Source organism: Callospermophilus lateralis, chromosome X (assembly GCF_048772815.1).
Source record: "Callospermophilus lateralis isolate mCalLat2 chromosome X, mCalLat2.hap1, whole genome shotgun sequence".
In the NCBI taxonomy this organism is placed as follows: Eukaryota; Metazoa; Chordata; class Mammalia; order Rodentia; family Sciuridae; genus Callospermophilus; species Callospermophilus lateralis.
Window position 1 is genome coordinate 18,615,665 of NC_135325.1, and position 16,209 is coordinate 18,631,873.

Genomic DNA, 16,209 nt, shown 5'->3' on the forward strand with positions numbered 1-16,209 from the left:
AATGAAAAATAAGTCATATATTCCACCAAAATGAACCACTTAAAAATAACTTTCACATACTGGAATATTATAAAGCTATCAAAAATGAAAAGGTATTTTATATATTAACACGAAAAAACTTAAGTTTTAAAAAGGTAGGAATATATATTTACAGTTGCTTATATACTAATAAAGACACTTTGAAAGAATATATCAGAAATAACTGTTTACTCAAAACGCAGTGAATATAATGTGGGACCACCCTGTGATGGTTGGGAGGCTTTTCACTATTTACCTTTCTTGATTTTCATTTTTCATTCACACAAATGAGTGCCTGTAGTCCCAGCTGTTTGGGAGGCTGAGACAGGAAGATCACTTGAGTCCGGAAGTTTGAGGCCCATCTTTGTGACACAGGGAGACTTCATCCCCGCCCCAATAAATGAAATAAAGAACAGAAATAACTAAAAGTAGAAAGAAACCATCAGTCTGATTGACACTTTTTGTAACGTAACTGCGTGCTTTATTGAGATACACAGTAAAGCAGTAATATAATACAATAGTAAGGCATATATTTGGTGAAGTCTGATATGTTGTGAAAATGCAGTAAAACTGAAGTTTAAAAAAATAATTAGTAAATGTTACAGTGTTGGTGTTTAAACACAATATTATTATGATACTCAAGTAAGAACCCAGTACCTGAAAACAATGACATAACATGCCATGTGATGCTTATGCTTCAGTTACACTGATTATGATTTACAGTTTAACACTCAGTGGTTATAAAGAACACAAAATAATGTCCAAATTATGCTTTAAACTCAGCAATAAAGCTCTCAGTTTTTATTCAAATATTTTGACAGACTCACTCCAGAACTAATATCTAAAAGATAAAACAAAACAAAAAGATTAAAACAAAATTATGCACTCTACCTCTGATTTTAGAGTGAAACCTAAAACTTCTTAGTAGGATGTAAAGTAACCCCTTGTTTTAAATGTTGGTTAAAACAAACCTTGGGTAAAGAAAAAGTCCAGCGTCAGAGAAAGGAAAAAATGCAAGACTAAAACCAAATCTCCAAGTAACTTAGAGTTCTCCTTAGAGCTTTGGAAATTATAAAGGAGAAAGAAAATGGAGAGTAATGGCCACACGATACACACGTGGCGAAGCTGTGAAATCAGGTGTGCACAATTACCAGGAACACCCCAAAACCAAAGTGAGGTAGAAATAGCATGAGAAGCTGTGTGTGATGTTAATTATCATTAATAAAACAATGGACAAAACCCACACTCCAAAAGTTAATTACACTTGATGTCAGAGGTAACAGATTTGCAAAGTAATAGGACACACAATGATTTCTATTGAATTAATGCAGTTTTAAAAATGAAATAGTAATAAAATAGCATGAAAGAGTAAAGCTTTTTCCTACCAGTCCTTAGCTTTTCCTCTTCACTGTTTCTCCTCACTTTGAAGAATTTGTTTACTTATATATTTATCCTGCCTAATTCACCATAAAGGGTTTGGAGAAGGATTTGCTTTTGGAACAGATGAATTGATTTGCCTTCCCACTTACAAACCTTTGTGGAACTTCTTGTAGAGAAATGTGAAGGAGGGAAACAGAGTTCATGGGCTTCTGGATGGATATTTACCACTGTCACAACGTGATGGGGCTACTGTCTTACACATTTTCCCAAGGGTTATTTTAAACTAATTCTTGCAGCATTCAAAAATTCATCATGATGGGAAGAAAATCAACAAAACAACAATAACAAACCACTCACTTCTCTGTGAGAAGAGGGCAGAAAAATTCATTTGTGATTATAGATATGTGTGTATGGATGGTTATGAATCTTCATCCAGTCCTCTAAGAGTGGCCTGCTCTCTCACAGGGATGGGCTGGGATCCATAGCCCTATAGCCCCGCCACTGTCCTCCTAGTGCCTGGGAGTTCAAATGCCTTCTGATGCTCCCAATTTCCACAGAAGCATCATTAAATCTAAATGGTGGCTTAGCCAGCAACAGGAAGCCAAATATATCAACCAACAGATTACTGTGATATAGTAAGTCTTATGGATTCCTTCACATGTTCCTTTTTTTTAAAAAAAAATTCAATACTCTAGTCGTCAGTGGAAAGTTTAAAATGAGAAACATCTGGAGTCCTGGACAATGTTTTAGTGTGGTAGTTTCCTCCTAGCTTCAGGCTCCAGGGAAAATTCATTCAAGACCAAGCAGGTAAGTCCAGATGACTAGAAGCAGTTTTTTTTCCCATTAGAAAGTGGCAGGAGCATTTGAAGAAGAAATTTAAAAGGTCTATAGAAATTCTTTGCCTTTCTCTATATACCTATAGTATTTATATACTTATAGACATATAGATGTATAAAATGAAAGCCCGCAGCCAGACCCACTCAGTCAATGATTCTCAAAGGAGCAATGTGAAGTAGTCATTTGGTGGTGTTAGAAGAAGTCCTATCTTTAATATGCAAGGAAAGAAAAAAAGCCATGAACCTCATATGAATATTACACTAAAACAATGCAAAACAATGCGCTGCCTCAGTTCGTGTGTGTCTTGTGTGTGCGTGTGTGTGTGTGTGTGTGCGTGTGTGTATGTGTTTGTTTTTAGGGGTTTTTATAAACAACTTTTTTTTTATAAAGCACACTTTAGTTTACAATCTTTCTTTATAACTGTTATAAATTTTTAAACAACCCAAAATGCGTTCCATATAAAGAAATGGCAAGTTATTTAGCTATCAAGATTTTACATGTAGTTTTCTTATAACTTTTTTGTACAATTGCATAGACGTGTAAAACCTGCCATTGTTAACAAAACAATAACAGACTTAGAAACTACTGAAATCTACAGTATAGTACCACTACCCTTCACAAAAATATAGATTTTATTTCTTGTAAACTCTTACTGTCTAATCCTCTTTGTTGTATGAATATTATAAAAACCATGCGGGAATCAGGAGTTGTAAAACATTTATTCTGCCCCTTCTTCATCTGTCATGACTGAAACTAAGGACTCCATCGCTCTTCCCAAATCATCTGCCATGTGGAAAAGGCTTCCTACATTGTGTCCTGGAAAACAAAGAGAAAGAAAGATTTTATAAAGGGTGTAGGTATCATCACCCTGATTTTCTTGCTATTTGGGAAATCATTACCCACTTCTGGGTGAAGACAACACAGAAGCTGCACCGAAGGTGAACACAACAGGGTTTAATTTCCCCCAGTTTCCAGAAAGAAGCGAAGCCTTGTTAATGAAGCATCACACATTGTTAGTATCAGCTTGCTTAATACTGGAGCAGGCTACTAGTGTCATTTACATGAAAAATATCGAGCACTGCATTCATCTTCCCAATGGAACTATCATATAGCAAAAAGATTCTGTGGATAAACACAAGATTCCTATTGTAACAGGAATCATTTCATGATGAGGTAACACTTTTTCCACCTTACTGTATTTACATCTACTTGTACTATTTTTTTATGATCAAACCACCCCTACCATAACTATCACCACCCTCATGAGTCCCATCGCCACCATCATCATCATCATCACCATAACCACAATACCATCACAATTAACATCACGGCCACCATCGCCACCATATGAAATCTTCATTTCCAGGCTATGTCAGGCTGTGAAGGGTAGAGGTAGTATTGCGGACGTGGCTGATTCCTCTCTGCTTTTACTTGGGTTGAAAAATAAACTCTTGAATTGAATTGACCTTTGTGTATACTATCAACATTTGAATTAGGAAACTTCAGAGTAAAAATTGCCTCTCATCCCAAATCACTCTAGAGCCTAATTATAATATGACCCACATTCTAGCATGCACAAGGCCCTGGGTTCAATCTCTAGCACTAGAAAAATATAATAATATGACCCACATGTATTGCATGAATTTGGGTACCTGTGTATCCTCCTAAATGAGGGTTAACTATCAGAATAACCTTTTAATAATAATGTGGCATGACCTAGCATTAATGCCCCAGAATGGAACATAAGAACAGCATGTTCCTGGATGCTTTGTAGCAAAATTTAGGTCTAGACTATGATGTTCTGAGACATTCACACTTTATGGCTTTCCTTTTCATTTATGTCCCATATTTTTATGGGGCTAATTTTAATTCTTAGACATTGGTAAATCATCCTGCTCAAAGTACTGCCTTTGGAATGGAAAAGCTTTCCTAGGCTATGACTACCTTGCCATGGATCAACTTTACAGATTCCCAGAATAATTGTTAAAATCCCAATAAAAATTAAAGATAGTCTAGAGCAGGTATTCTGTCCTAATATTTATTCCCAGAGACATGTCTTTTTTTTTTTTTTTTTAATATGAGGGGATCAAAAGAGGATTCACGGGCAGGCACTTAAAACCACAATGGCACCAGATCAATTTAGGACTTATTAAAAGTTTAATGCGATTCAAGCATTTGTGTTACAGTGACCAAGTTTGTCAATCTCTTTGAGCTTTATTAGTGCAAAAAGTTTTGGTGAGAGCTAATTACATTCTTTTTAAAAATCACTTTGGATTTTGGCTGAGACTGCAAATATAAACATTTTTAACAAAGCCTATGTACTATTCAAAAAAGTGGTCAACAGTTTGGCAGTCCTCTATGAAGAACTGAAATTGTCTTTTGACTTCTTATTCTTTTTAAAATATTCATTTTTTAGTTGTAGTTGGACACAATAACTTTATTTTATTTATTTTTATGTGGTGCTAAGGATCGAACCCAGGCTTCACATGTGCTAGGCGAGCGCTCTACCGCTGAGCCATAACACACCCCCACCACCCAGTCTTTGACTTTTTATGCTATAAAAACCACAGCAAGATGCAGTGGATCCTTTGTTGCTCCTTACTGCTCAGAGTACAAACAGATAATGATGCCAGCAGCCAGGAGGGCTTCTCTGTTTTGTTTTGGTACTGGGGATTGAACCCAGTGTTTCTCTAGAACTGAGCTATATCCCCCTGCCCTTTTTATTTTATTTTGAGTCAGGGTCTTACTAAGTTGTCCTGACTGGCCTCCAACTTGGGGTTCTCCTGCCTCAGCTTCCAGAGTAGCTGGGATTAACAGGCATGCACCACCATGCCTGGCCCTGTATCTATTTTTGAGTGCACAGCAATCCTGGGAAATCTGCACAATCATTCATGCATAATTGAAAAGGATGAACTGCAAATTTTGAATTACTAGCAATCTTCACAGCTATTAACAAAGCCAGTGAAAAAAAATCCAAGATCCTAACAACATGATATCTGAATATAATTCAAAATATTTCTTATGTCCCACATCTAACTATAGGATAGTTCACCTAATAGCTAGAAAATGTATCATAAAACATAAATAAAAAAGGGAAGAACTTGTTTTTTCCTGCTTGCTATGAATAATAAAAGTGCCTTTTTAGAACTTGTGCTAAGGGATGTGGACTAAAGTTCAAAAAATATTAAAATAAGTAAATGCGTCTGTAAATTATATAGCCAAGTGGTGCTTCTATTCTTTAAAATGTGTTCAGTTACCACCTGGAAGGAAAATTCTTGAGTTTCTTAAGAGGCATAAATTCTAGGGGTACCTGCTATTGAAAACTTTGCCAGGGAAAACAGGTTCATTATTCTTAATACACAACATACATTCCCACAAAAATGTTAGATGGTCTTTCACCTGTTTAGACTGTTAAATGTTAAAAAATGGCCTTGTGGCCATCCTTATATTATAAAAACAAAGAGTTTTTAGAGTCACCTCACCATATCTGTTATCCCTTTAGTTACTGCATTTATAAATACCTGTTTCACCAAAATAATGATTCCAATTTTTTCATGAAGGTTTCCATAAGATCCAGAAAAAAAAAATACAAATTCTGTTTTGGACAAAATATTGCCCCAAAGAATCAAACCTCAATCCACTGGAGGATTCAAACCACACTGTGACATGAATACATAAAACCGATTTGTATCCTGGTTCTACTATCCATGTGGGTAAGGCACAGCATTAGTGCGGTCATCAATTTTACCTGACAGATTTTTCTAAAGTCAAAATTAAAATCTCATTCCTATAAACGCAAGAGGCACTGAAAAGCAGCCAGGATTCAGGCGTTTGCAATCAGCTTCAGGCACAAGTTGACACCAAAATATGTCTATAGAAAGTATTAATTTAATCCATTCTTAAGCAAGGATTATTGAACACAAAGGCACCATGCGTTGAACATTAGGGCAGTTTTATGTTTTTCCAAGTTGGCACTAACTGCAACACATTTAGTCTCACAAGCCGCCACCGCCTAAGGGAGTTGTTTTCCACAGTGATTGGAATTGAGACTTTCTGGCAAACATCCAAGACCTCAATAGCAATCTGGCACTCTATTTTTTTAAATACAATTCCCAAATAAATGGTTAGTATTCAGTTGGTCCAAGCAAAGCCAGAATACTGCAGTGAAATTTGCTTATCTTTTCTTCTCTATAGTTTAATCTCTGGGAAAATATCTGGTCTACTGTGCAGTTAGGGTATTGTCATAGCATTAAAAAAGTGATTATTGTTTTGATTCTCTGGCTTCTGGAAACTTATCTGACTATAGTACGCCTTAGGTAGTCATCTCCAAGTGCCTCTGTGACTTCAATTGTGTGTGCTGGCCTTTTAAAAGAGTTGTTCATCAAAAAAACGCATTCAGGGGGGTCAAAACTGTGGCACAATTTTTCACAAAAAGTTAAAATAAATTTGAAGAGGCACTTACCATAAGAACGAAACCAAGAAGTGTCACATATGAAGTACATGAGGTAGGAGCATTTCAATGCTTCACTGACTCAGGTTTCCTTAATTTTTCCTCCCAGCCTACCACTCCCTCCCTAAGACCCCATTTCATGAAGCCCTGGAAGGGAGCACTGGTGTAGACACACTGAGGATCATGAGATTCATTAAGCTTGCACAGCATGGTGTTGGCAGAATTTCCAGTATGACTTCTTATGTTTAAATGAATCAGTGGACTTCAGTCCATCCCATTGCTAACAATCCAGAATCTTCTCATATAGGAACTCTCCACCCATTCAATCTGTCACCCAGAACAGTGCATACCACTGACATCCCACCAGTGAGCTTTCCTTCTCTCCTCTTTCACATTAAACTCTTGGCAAGGACAATCTTGTTTCATTTGGGCTGTCATTCAACACCCACTTGATTAGGTAATTCAATCAATGTTCAGACAATATTCCAGGTAGAACAGGAGTAAGAAGCAGTTTTTTCACTGTAAAATCCCTAAACCACATTCAGTGATAGTGCTGTATGCTGCTTCTATCAACCCCTAGTGAGACATTAGAAGAAATTCAAGACTCCAACTTTCAATTTTTTTTGGAACCTAATTGGTTATTATTCTCTCCTGGCTCCAAATGCCAAATGAAAAGGAACATCTTCTAAAGGGCAAGTGAAGATGACATGAGCATTTCAATGCTATTTTCTGAGGTGGCAGTATAGCATAAGAGTTAGGAGTATGGCTCTGGAGCCAGGTTGCCTGGACTTTAATCCTGGCTCTGTCACCTTGGACACACTGCTTACCCTCTCACGAACTGAATTTCATTATCTGTAAAATGGGGTCAAGAAGTATATCTACTTCATAGATCTGTCATTAAGATTATTTGAGGGAAAAAATAGCAGGGGCTTAGAACAGTGCCTGGCACACAGTATGTGCTTAAAAAAATATTAGCTAAAATGGGAAAGAGTGTAGGAACCAGGAAAAAAGAAAACAAAACCAAAATGACATCATCCCAGAAGACTAAAATCCAAGGGCACTGGCAGAAAATGCTAAGGTCCTGGAAGTGGAAGGAAGCTTTATGACTCATCAATTATGTTCAAGGCTAAATTTATTTTGAAGACTTTGTTTGTGTTGCAAATGGCAACAGATGATGAACTGCAGGATTACATCCTAGGGACCACAGAGGATTGACACTTTAAAGAGATTTCTGCTCCCCCAATCCCCATCCTGTCGTCATGGTGATGACTACAGCAATGAATGTTTGAGGAATGTTCCTCATGAGCTGCAAGTGGAGAGGTGACTACCATCCTTACATTATGACACAATGTGCAATACACACATGCGCGTGCACACACACATTTCTTACACAAAGGCCAAACATAGAAAGCAGGATGAGACAGACAGAAGCCATGGCTGTGAGCCTGAATCTCACTAACCTCTCTCATTGGTTTTCCAGGGGTATTTCTTCCTTTAATAATAGAGAGAGGAAGAGGCAGAGATATCAGAAAGGGAAAAAAACATGCATAAATATACAGTTTCATACCAATTTGCTTCTTTTACCAAACAAATGTTGAGATGACAATTCATTTATTCCCTTCTGGAGGAAAAAAAATAAACAAACAGAAAAACCCAAAAGACACATCTAGTCGAATAACCTTTACATACACTTAAAAATCAGTGTAAACAGAAAACATGATTCAGGAGACATCATTTATAGAATCCACAGAGTTCACGTATTAAACTGGATGAAAACTGGCATGGAATAGAGATTTGACAAATTGAGCATTGTTTTCAAGGGCAACTGTAGAATCTTAAGCTTAATATTCAATAATCTCAGAATCTCTTCACTTTGGACTTGACAATCAACACACTGAAACATAATAAGTAATTGGCTGTTGTGTGCCAAAACTTTGCACCCCAAATGCAAAGGAGAATCCCATATAGGCTGAACTCCATTCTCCTGGGATAATTTATTCTATCTGGTAGAAACTGAGTATATTGATGATTGGACTGGGGACATTTGAGAAGATAGCAAGAAAAGATGAAGGGAAGAAGTAAATCTCACTAATGGGCAGGCCACAGAGCCAGATCCAAGAATGAGCCTTCAGCCTCCTCAAATTTCAATAAATATCAGGAACATTGAGAGTCAATGGCTAAAGACACACTTGGCTTGCTTTACAGAATCCTATATCTATATGCATTTAATCTATTTTTGAATGAGAAAGTATTTTTCATAGTTGGATGGAAATTAGGAACCTCCGACCATACTTAATATCTCTTGGGCATGAAGTTTCCTTTTATCTCCAGGTCTTCAAAAGTGAAATACTGGGTTTCAAGCTATTTGGCTTTGGCCATGGGACATTTCCTAATAGTCTTAAATGGAATTCCAGCATTTATAACAGATAAAAGTGGAGTTGTTAGAGAGCCTGTCCAACATTTCCTTTTCCCTCAACCCATCATGCTTAGTGGCTCCAAGACTAAAACTCCCTGAAATAACTGCAGAGAATGAAGAAGTATGGAGTTACAAAAGAAATCTTTCTTAAGTGAAGTTCCAAACTTCTAGCATATATTAAAAATTTTTCTAGGTATGACTTTTTCCTTCCTTCCTTGCCTCCCTTCCTTCTTCCCTCCTTCTTTTCTTCCTTCTGAATTTTCCTGAGAGTTAGAGATTGCTTAAGGATCATAAAAGGATGTTCTTGATGCTCCCCAAGCATGACAAGAGAGAGAAAAAAATTTCCTGACTCCTCAGCAGGAGTGTTATCCATGGCAGATCCATAATATGTCATAAGAAAAGGGAGAATATCATTAAGCTCCGTGTGAATTACTCGCCCTTTCTTTTGAATACCTTTTTGTTTTTTCTTTCTTTTTAAATCTTTATACTTTCAGGTATACTGTCTGGTAACAGAATTCTCTTTCCCTAGAAAACTATAGACTTCCTTGAGGGTAGGTTCCCATGTTGCTCACCCACATTTTACCCTTAAACCCTAGCCATTATTCATATTTGATAACTGCACTGAATTTGTAAGGTAGTATCGAGATCAAGGCCAAAAGTCTTTTCTGTGTTCTAAGCAATTTGGCCTTGGAGTACTATTCTTTAGCTTGAATGCCAAGAGTTTGTAACTTGTTCTGGCTTGTCACTTTGTTCTATTTTTAAAACTTCAGAACTTTTAGGGAGGACAGTATTGTTAGAAAATGATGTGATTTCATTTCAGAATGATCACAGTTCCTAGAATGATCAACTTTATGTATCTTTATTAATTTGACACCAAGTCATATTCAGAAGTTAGTATCAACTGCTTGCAGCTGGATAGTCTGCAGGAAATGCTATTTGGGTGGTTCTAGGTAGGTACTTCTTCAGAAGCCATGCTTCAGAGTCCATGTAAACCCTAGTCTTATTCCAAATCCTCCCTCTTCATTCAGGTCCCTATGTGCTCATTAACAGTATAAAAAGAAGTTCCTCTTTTTGTAAAAAAAATAAAATAAACTGTTAAAAGCAAATAATGGCTGGGTGCAGTGGCACATGTCTATAATCCTAGTGACTTCAGAGGCTGAGGCAAGTGGATCTCAAGTTCAAGGCTAACCTTAGCAATTTAGTGATGCCCTGTCTTAAAAAAATAAAGCCAAAAGGGCTGAGGATGTAGTTCAATGGTAGACTACTCCTGGGTTCAATCTCCAATACAAAATCAAACCAAAACCATAACAAACAAACAAAAAAACAACAAATAATGTTTTCTATTGTCCTGGGAATAGTTCTACACTGACAAAATAGAACCTACTTGGTTGCAATATTTTAAAGAGTTCTTGATCAATACACACACACACACACACACACACACACACACAAGTATCAGATAAATGTTTGATTTCATAAGTACAGTCTTTGGAAATGAATTTCCTTACACCTTCAGTTCAAGTGTCCATCTGGCAATGTGGTATATTATCAGGAAATGAATCAAGAGAAAAGGGAAGTGTGTTGGGACAGTACTGGCTCTAAATAAAGGGCTTGGTCAGGTCTGGAGAAGTTTAGTTTCCTGAGGCAGTATGAACTTGAGATTATTGATTGTAATTTACCAGTTCAGAGACAAAAATGGAGGATGTTATTGTTTTTGGCTATTTTTAATCTTAGTTCACTATTTTTAAAAGGTAGGGGAAATTTTGTCCATTTTTCGGGCTTCTGTTTCATTTACAAGTCAAAGATGATTCAAATAGCTACCTATGCTTTCAATACTGAATATGCAAGTTCTTTGGTGAACATGAATATAAATATATAAATCAATTCAATAGCACAGGTTTGTTGAGCTGAAACTTAGTTAGCACTGAAGTCCATGGCTGTATTCATGTAATAAGCCAGAATGAACACAAAATAGTGTAAGGCAGAGATTGGTAAGGTTTCTCCATGCAGGGCCTAATAATAAGTATTTCAGGGTTTACAAGCCACACAATTTCTGTAGCAACAGTTCAAGCTTGTCACAACCACTCTGCCCTTGTAGTGAGAAAACAGTCATCAATAGCATGTAAATTAATGGATATGGCTGTGTTTCAATAAAACTTTATTTCTAACAACAGGCAGTAGGCCAGATTTGGCCCAAGAGCTAATCCCTGGTGTAAAGGATAGCTGCTCACAACTTTTGTGGAACTAGATTAGAAACAATAGTGCCCAAAAGGGAGTACATCCATCTGCCTTTGTTCTTTATGTTGCTCTTCCATTTAAAAAAAAGTGAGCTGGGCACCATGGCACATGCCTATAATCCTAGCAGCTCAGGAGGCTGAGGCAAGAGAAAGAGGATCTCAAGTTCAAAGCCAGCTTCAGCAAAAGTGAGGCGCTAAGCAACTCAATGAGACTCTATCTCTAAAAAAAATACAAAGTAGGGCTGGGGATGTGGCTCAGTGGTCAAGTGCCCCTGAGTTCAATCCCCAGTATAAACAAAACAAAATAAAACAACAACAAAACCCCACAAAACAAAACAAACAAACTATGAAACGATGTGAATTTTAAAAGATGGCAGGTTTTAAAAAGCTGTTGTGTTGGGTAATTTAGGAACCTTTGACAGAATGTATGTGAGCATATTTGAGAAGGGATAGTATAAAAGAGATAGGATGATACAAGCTTTGGGAGACATATTATGTGGCACAAGTCAGTAGGCCAGAGACTACACACACAGCAAAAATCCTCACAAAGCTCTGCTCACTGCTTTCTTGATTGTCTTATTGTAGTAAGAGCTTATATTGGATTCTATTATTCATTAATCTCTATGAATGGAACCTTATTTTGGAGAGACTAATATCATACCACTAAGAAAGCATTTCTTTCATTAAGCACGTACTATACATATTAAAGTATACCTGTAGACTGCTAACTGATCACTGACTTACGGACAAATTGCTTAAAGGATTTATTTTAAAATCATACTTATTGTTCATTCATGTAGTATTCCTATAGAATAATGGGGGATATTTGGAAAATGTCTTAGAGTAGATAAGTAAACAATGATTTTCATTACATTGGAATTCAACTTGTACATATACTCAGACAGAGGGATGGATTACAGATAGATAAATGGACAAATTAGATAGAAACTGGCTAATGTTCAGTGTTTAAATATATACCGAGCCACTGAAATCTCCCAAATGGTTGTGAACTAACTGTATCTAGATAGAAAAGATATAATCACAAAGCTAAATGTGCATACATTCACACATTCAACACAATGCAGTTTATTTTGCCTCTTATACAGGAATAATGTTGGCCTTCAGTTTATCACTAAATGGAGAAGCATGCAACCCTTAGGCCATGGAGATAAGATTAGAAGCCTAATTTAACTTGTGGAATTGGCCACGAATAAGGAACTTAATTTCTTTGAGCTTCTAGATACTCTTTGTGAAAATGAAAACTAAAGATTAGTTGATACCTTAAGGTCCAACTCTTTAAGTCAAAACTTGGCAAGAGCTAACAACAACAACAACAAATTGTAAATTTAAAGTACACAACAACTCACCTATTCAAGTGCTTTATATAATTCTGAAAAATGTATTTAAAAAAAACGATTTTCCTCTGTGGGCAATTAACTAGCAGGGTTAAATAAACCATGAGGTGGTATTTAATAGCACATTTCCACTACATGTCAGACCTCTGGCTCTGACATCTGTTTTGAGTTACTCAAACAGCTGTCTGAAACAGCTGTAGCAACCATGAACTTAATATTATTATTTTTTGTAACACAACAACAGGAACATGGATGGAAGAGTCAGAATAAAACTACAAAGTCTTCTAAGATATAAACAATCTTGGAAGCAACTTCCATGATAAAAATATTTATTTACTTTTTTTAAAAAAAGATATTCACCTAGACAAAGAAAACTGAGATCAGTTAGATAAGACTTTTTTTAATCATATGGATCAGAAAATCAATATAGTGGGTTGTAATCAGCATTTTATTTTTCAGTAAATAAAACAGAGCCAGTGCATAGGCTTGTGTCTATAATCTCAGTTACTTGGGAGGCTAAGGCAGGAGGACTGCAAGTTCCAGGTCAGCCTGGGCAACTTGAGAGAGAAGTGGGAGGAGACCCTGTCTCAAAATGGAAATAAAAAGGAAGTCTGGGGACACAGCTCAGTGGCAGAGCACCCTTTGGTTTAATCTTCAGTACTGCAAAAAAAAAAAAAAAAAAAGAAAGAAAGAAAAGAAGGAAGGAAGGAAGGACGGACAGAAGCAGCATACATTTATGTAGTATAGAAGTACTGTTTCAAACATTTGTTTCTGATCTTTGTATGTATATGTGACTATATACATACATGTATAGTGTATGTAAAATGTTTCTCTTATGTAGATAATGATCAAATCAGGTCAATGACTACCATTATGAATATAAAAACACTTAGATGACCTTCCATGGATATTCTATTTCTGAGAGTCTGTAATCCTGAGATGTTGAGCTTCTCAAGAACTTCTACTTAATATCAATCTAATATACCTAACAACTGGTAAGATGTTCTTTCTTAACCCAACTGTTCCTGTCTCTTTCTCTTTCTCCTCAATAAAAAAAAAAAAAAAAAAAAAAGCTTTTAGTCATAAATAAAAGATCCAAGAGACACTTTTTTTTTGGTACTGGGAATTAAACCCAGGGGTGCTTAACCACTAAGCCACATCCCCAGTCCTTTTTATTTTTTATTTTGAGGCAGGGTCTCATTAAGTTGCTTAGGGCCTCACTGAAGCTGGCCTTGAACTTGTGATCCTTCTGCCTCAAACTCTCAAGTCTCGGGGATTATAAACACGTGCCACTGTGCCTCCAAGAGGCACTTTTTAGTCTATTTTTATAACAATGAAACTTTTTATCCATCTGAATTTGAGGAGAAAAAGGCCTAATAACAATGCCCCATTTAGCAAGAATCATGGAAAAACAAAACAAAACCCAAGGTCACAGTATCAAGAAGACCAGCCCAGCTCTGGTAACACATTAGCCACTGTTTTATTATATATATTTTTGTCTATTTTTAAGAATATGAAGTAATTTTCTCATGCCACTGGGGTATGATTAAATAGAAACTTAGTCAATGGAACTGGTATAAGGATAAGGCCTCCTTATCCTGTATTTGAAAACTGCAGAACTTGGGGGGATGGTATTGTTCCATAAGCACTAATTTAGCAACACTATCCAGGCAGCCTGAATAGTTTCCCAAGATGCCATACAAGTAAATCAATATCACACAAGTAACTACAACAACATCAGCAATGTTAACTGCAAATACCATATCAGAAGAGGCAAATTTCTAGTCTTTTAGGAGACTTATTCTACACCCAATCTAGTTTCAAGGACTCTAAAAAGGAAACTCAGGGATATGCTGCAAAAGATTTTACCTTACAGCTAATTAGGGTGGAGCAGAGGCATGGGTACAAAAAAGAAGGCAAGGCTACCTCTGGGGAAGGAAAGCCAGCAGTCTTGCTGTTGCCTCTTTCCTGAAATTTGCTTGTTGTTTAGATGTGGGAGAAATGCCCAGGGCACCAACAGAGCAGCTACCTACATCCCATACAGCAGGTAAACAAGCTTCCAGTTCAAGGGGCTGGGATAAGATGCGTATCTAGGACCTTCAAAGGAAAGCGTGGGGGTGATGAAATGTGTACAACCTTGAAGAAGAAACTTCTGCTTCAGGTTAACTCCTTCCTTCCTAATTCACTATCAGGTGCTTTATTTATGTAGTATAGAAGCTACTGTTTCTGTCTTTGTATGTATATGTGATTATATACATATATGTGTAGTGTATGTAAAATGCTTCTCTTATATAGATAATGGTCAAATCAGGGATTTACTCATGCCAAATAAATTTCTATTACAGTCATCATATAATTACTTTGTGATCTGAACTTCTTGGGAATTCTCTGTCCCCAAGGGACCATAAATACCTTGAAGGCAAGGAACTTGTCATTTCTTCTAGGACTCCCTAGTACTTTCTCTGATACTAGTAGGCACTAGTAAAAGCTGACAGGATAAAATAATGAGAATAAAGGTGAAAGCATTTGATTTCTGCCAATCCAGTATATGGTTTTCTCCTTATAAATAGTGAAGAGCAGAAAGAAGAGATATGTAAGCTATTCAGGATGGGGATGCAGGTGGCAGGTGGGGGTGTAGAGGTGAGTGGAAGACAGATAAGATTCTTATCTGTTAAAATCAACACATCAGTGGTGCTCAGCAGTGAAAAGATGGCTGGTGCAGACATTTAAAATTAGCTTCCCCTGACGGTTCCTTAGCAACGCTCCGCTAGAACATTATTGCTTTTAGCGTGCACTGCACAACGTTCACTTGCACATCAAATAGCTAGGAAATGGCCATTGTTAACTGACACTGAACAAAAAGATAGGAAAAACATACTACTCAAAACACCCTCCTCATTGCCCTTATGGAGAGGAACAAATAGCCCAGATTTTCTGCCGCCCTTCCTTCCCAGGCTGCCCATTAGGGGTGCCAATCATTGGTCACAAAGCCTGGTGTTTTCCTCTTTATACTTTCCCAGGCTTTCCTTCTATTTGATCACAGGTGACTGCTACCATTTTTTTTTTTATTTGTGGAAGGGAGGTGGATCAGTGACTTTTATGTTGGGGCAATATACCAAAATAAATGCCCCCAGAAACTAACAATGGCAGCAAAATATCTCTTTGGGTGAAGGGAGACATCTAAAGCTCAGGCTGGAGGGAAGATTCTGCGGGTGAAAATGCTGCTTGTGAATAAGAAGCAAAATATACAGGTCAAAGGGATGGAAAGAAAGAAAAATAATATTAATATTTTTCTTTAAAAGCTTATACTCCAACTATGGATTAGCAAACTAATCTATAAAGACTCATTATCTTTTACTTAGATGATGGGGTATGATACAATTTTTAAATATAAAAGGGCATCAGCGGGTGAGTCAGAATCCTTAGCACCACCACTTGCTAGGCATGTCCTAGGTCTCACTGTACCACATAGCAGCTACGTGTTCCTTGCAAAAGCATCACAGGACATTCATTTCC

General features: G+C 36.9%; 1 protein-coding gene across 9 annotated transcripts in view; it reads right to left on the reverse strand.

The window, feature by feature from the left end:
- Window positions 1-469: 469 nt before the first annotated feature.
- Dmd (dystrophin) overlaps window positions 470-16,209 on the reverse strand; it is a 2,011,337-nt gene continuing 1,995,597 nt past the window's right edge. For 5 of the 9 annotated variants that reach the window (XM_077107047.1, XM_077107046.1, XM_077107045.1 and 2 more), the window contains 2 exons: window positions 8,146-8,177; window positions 470-3,051 (listed from right to left, as the gene is read on the reverse strand). In XM_077107047.1, coding sequence (XP_076963162.1) covers window positions 3,040-3,051; window positions 8,146-8,177 — 44 coding nt within the window. In that variant the 3' untranslated portion in view covers window positions 470-3,039. The remainder of the gene's footprint in view (window positions 3,052-8,145; window positions 8,178-16,209) is intronic. The other 4 variants (XM_077107052.1, XM_077107051.1, XM_077107054.1 and 1 more) reach the window with 1 other exon arrangement.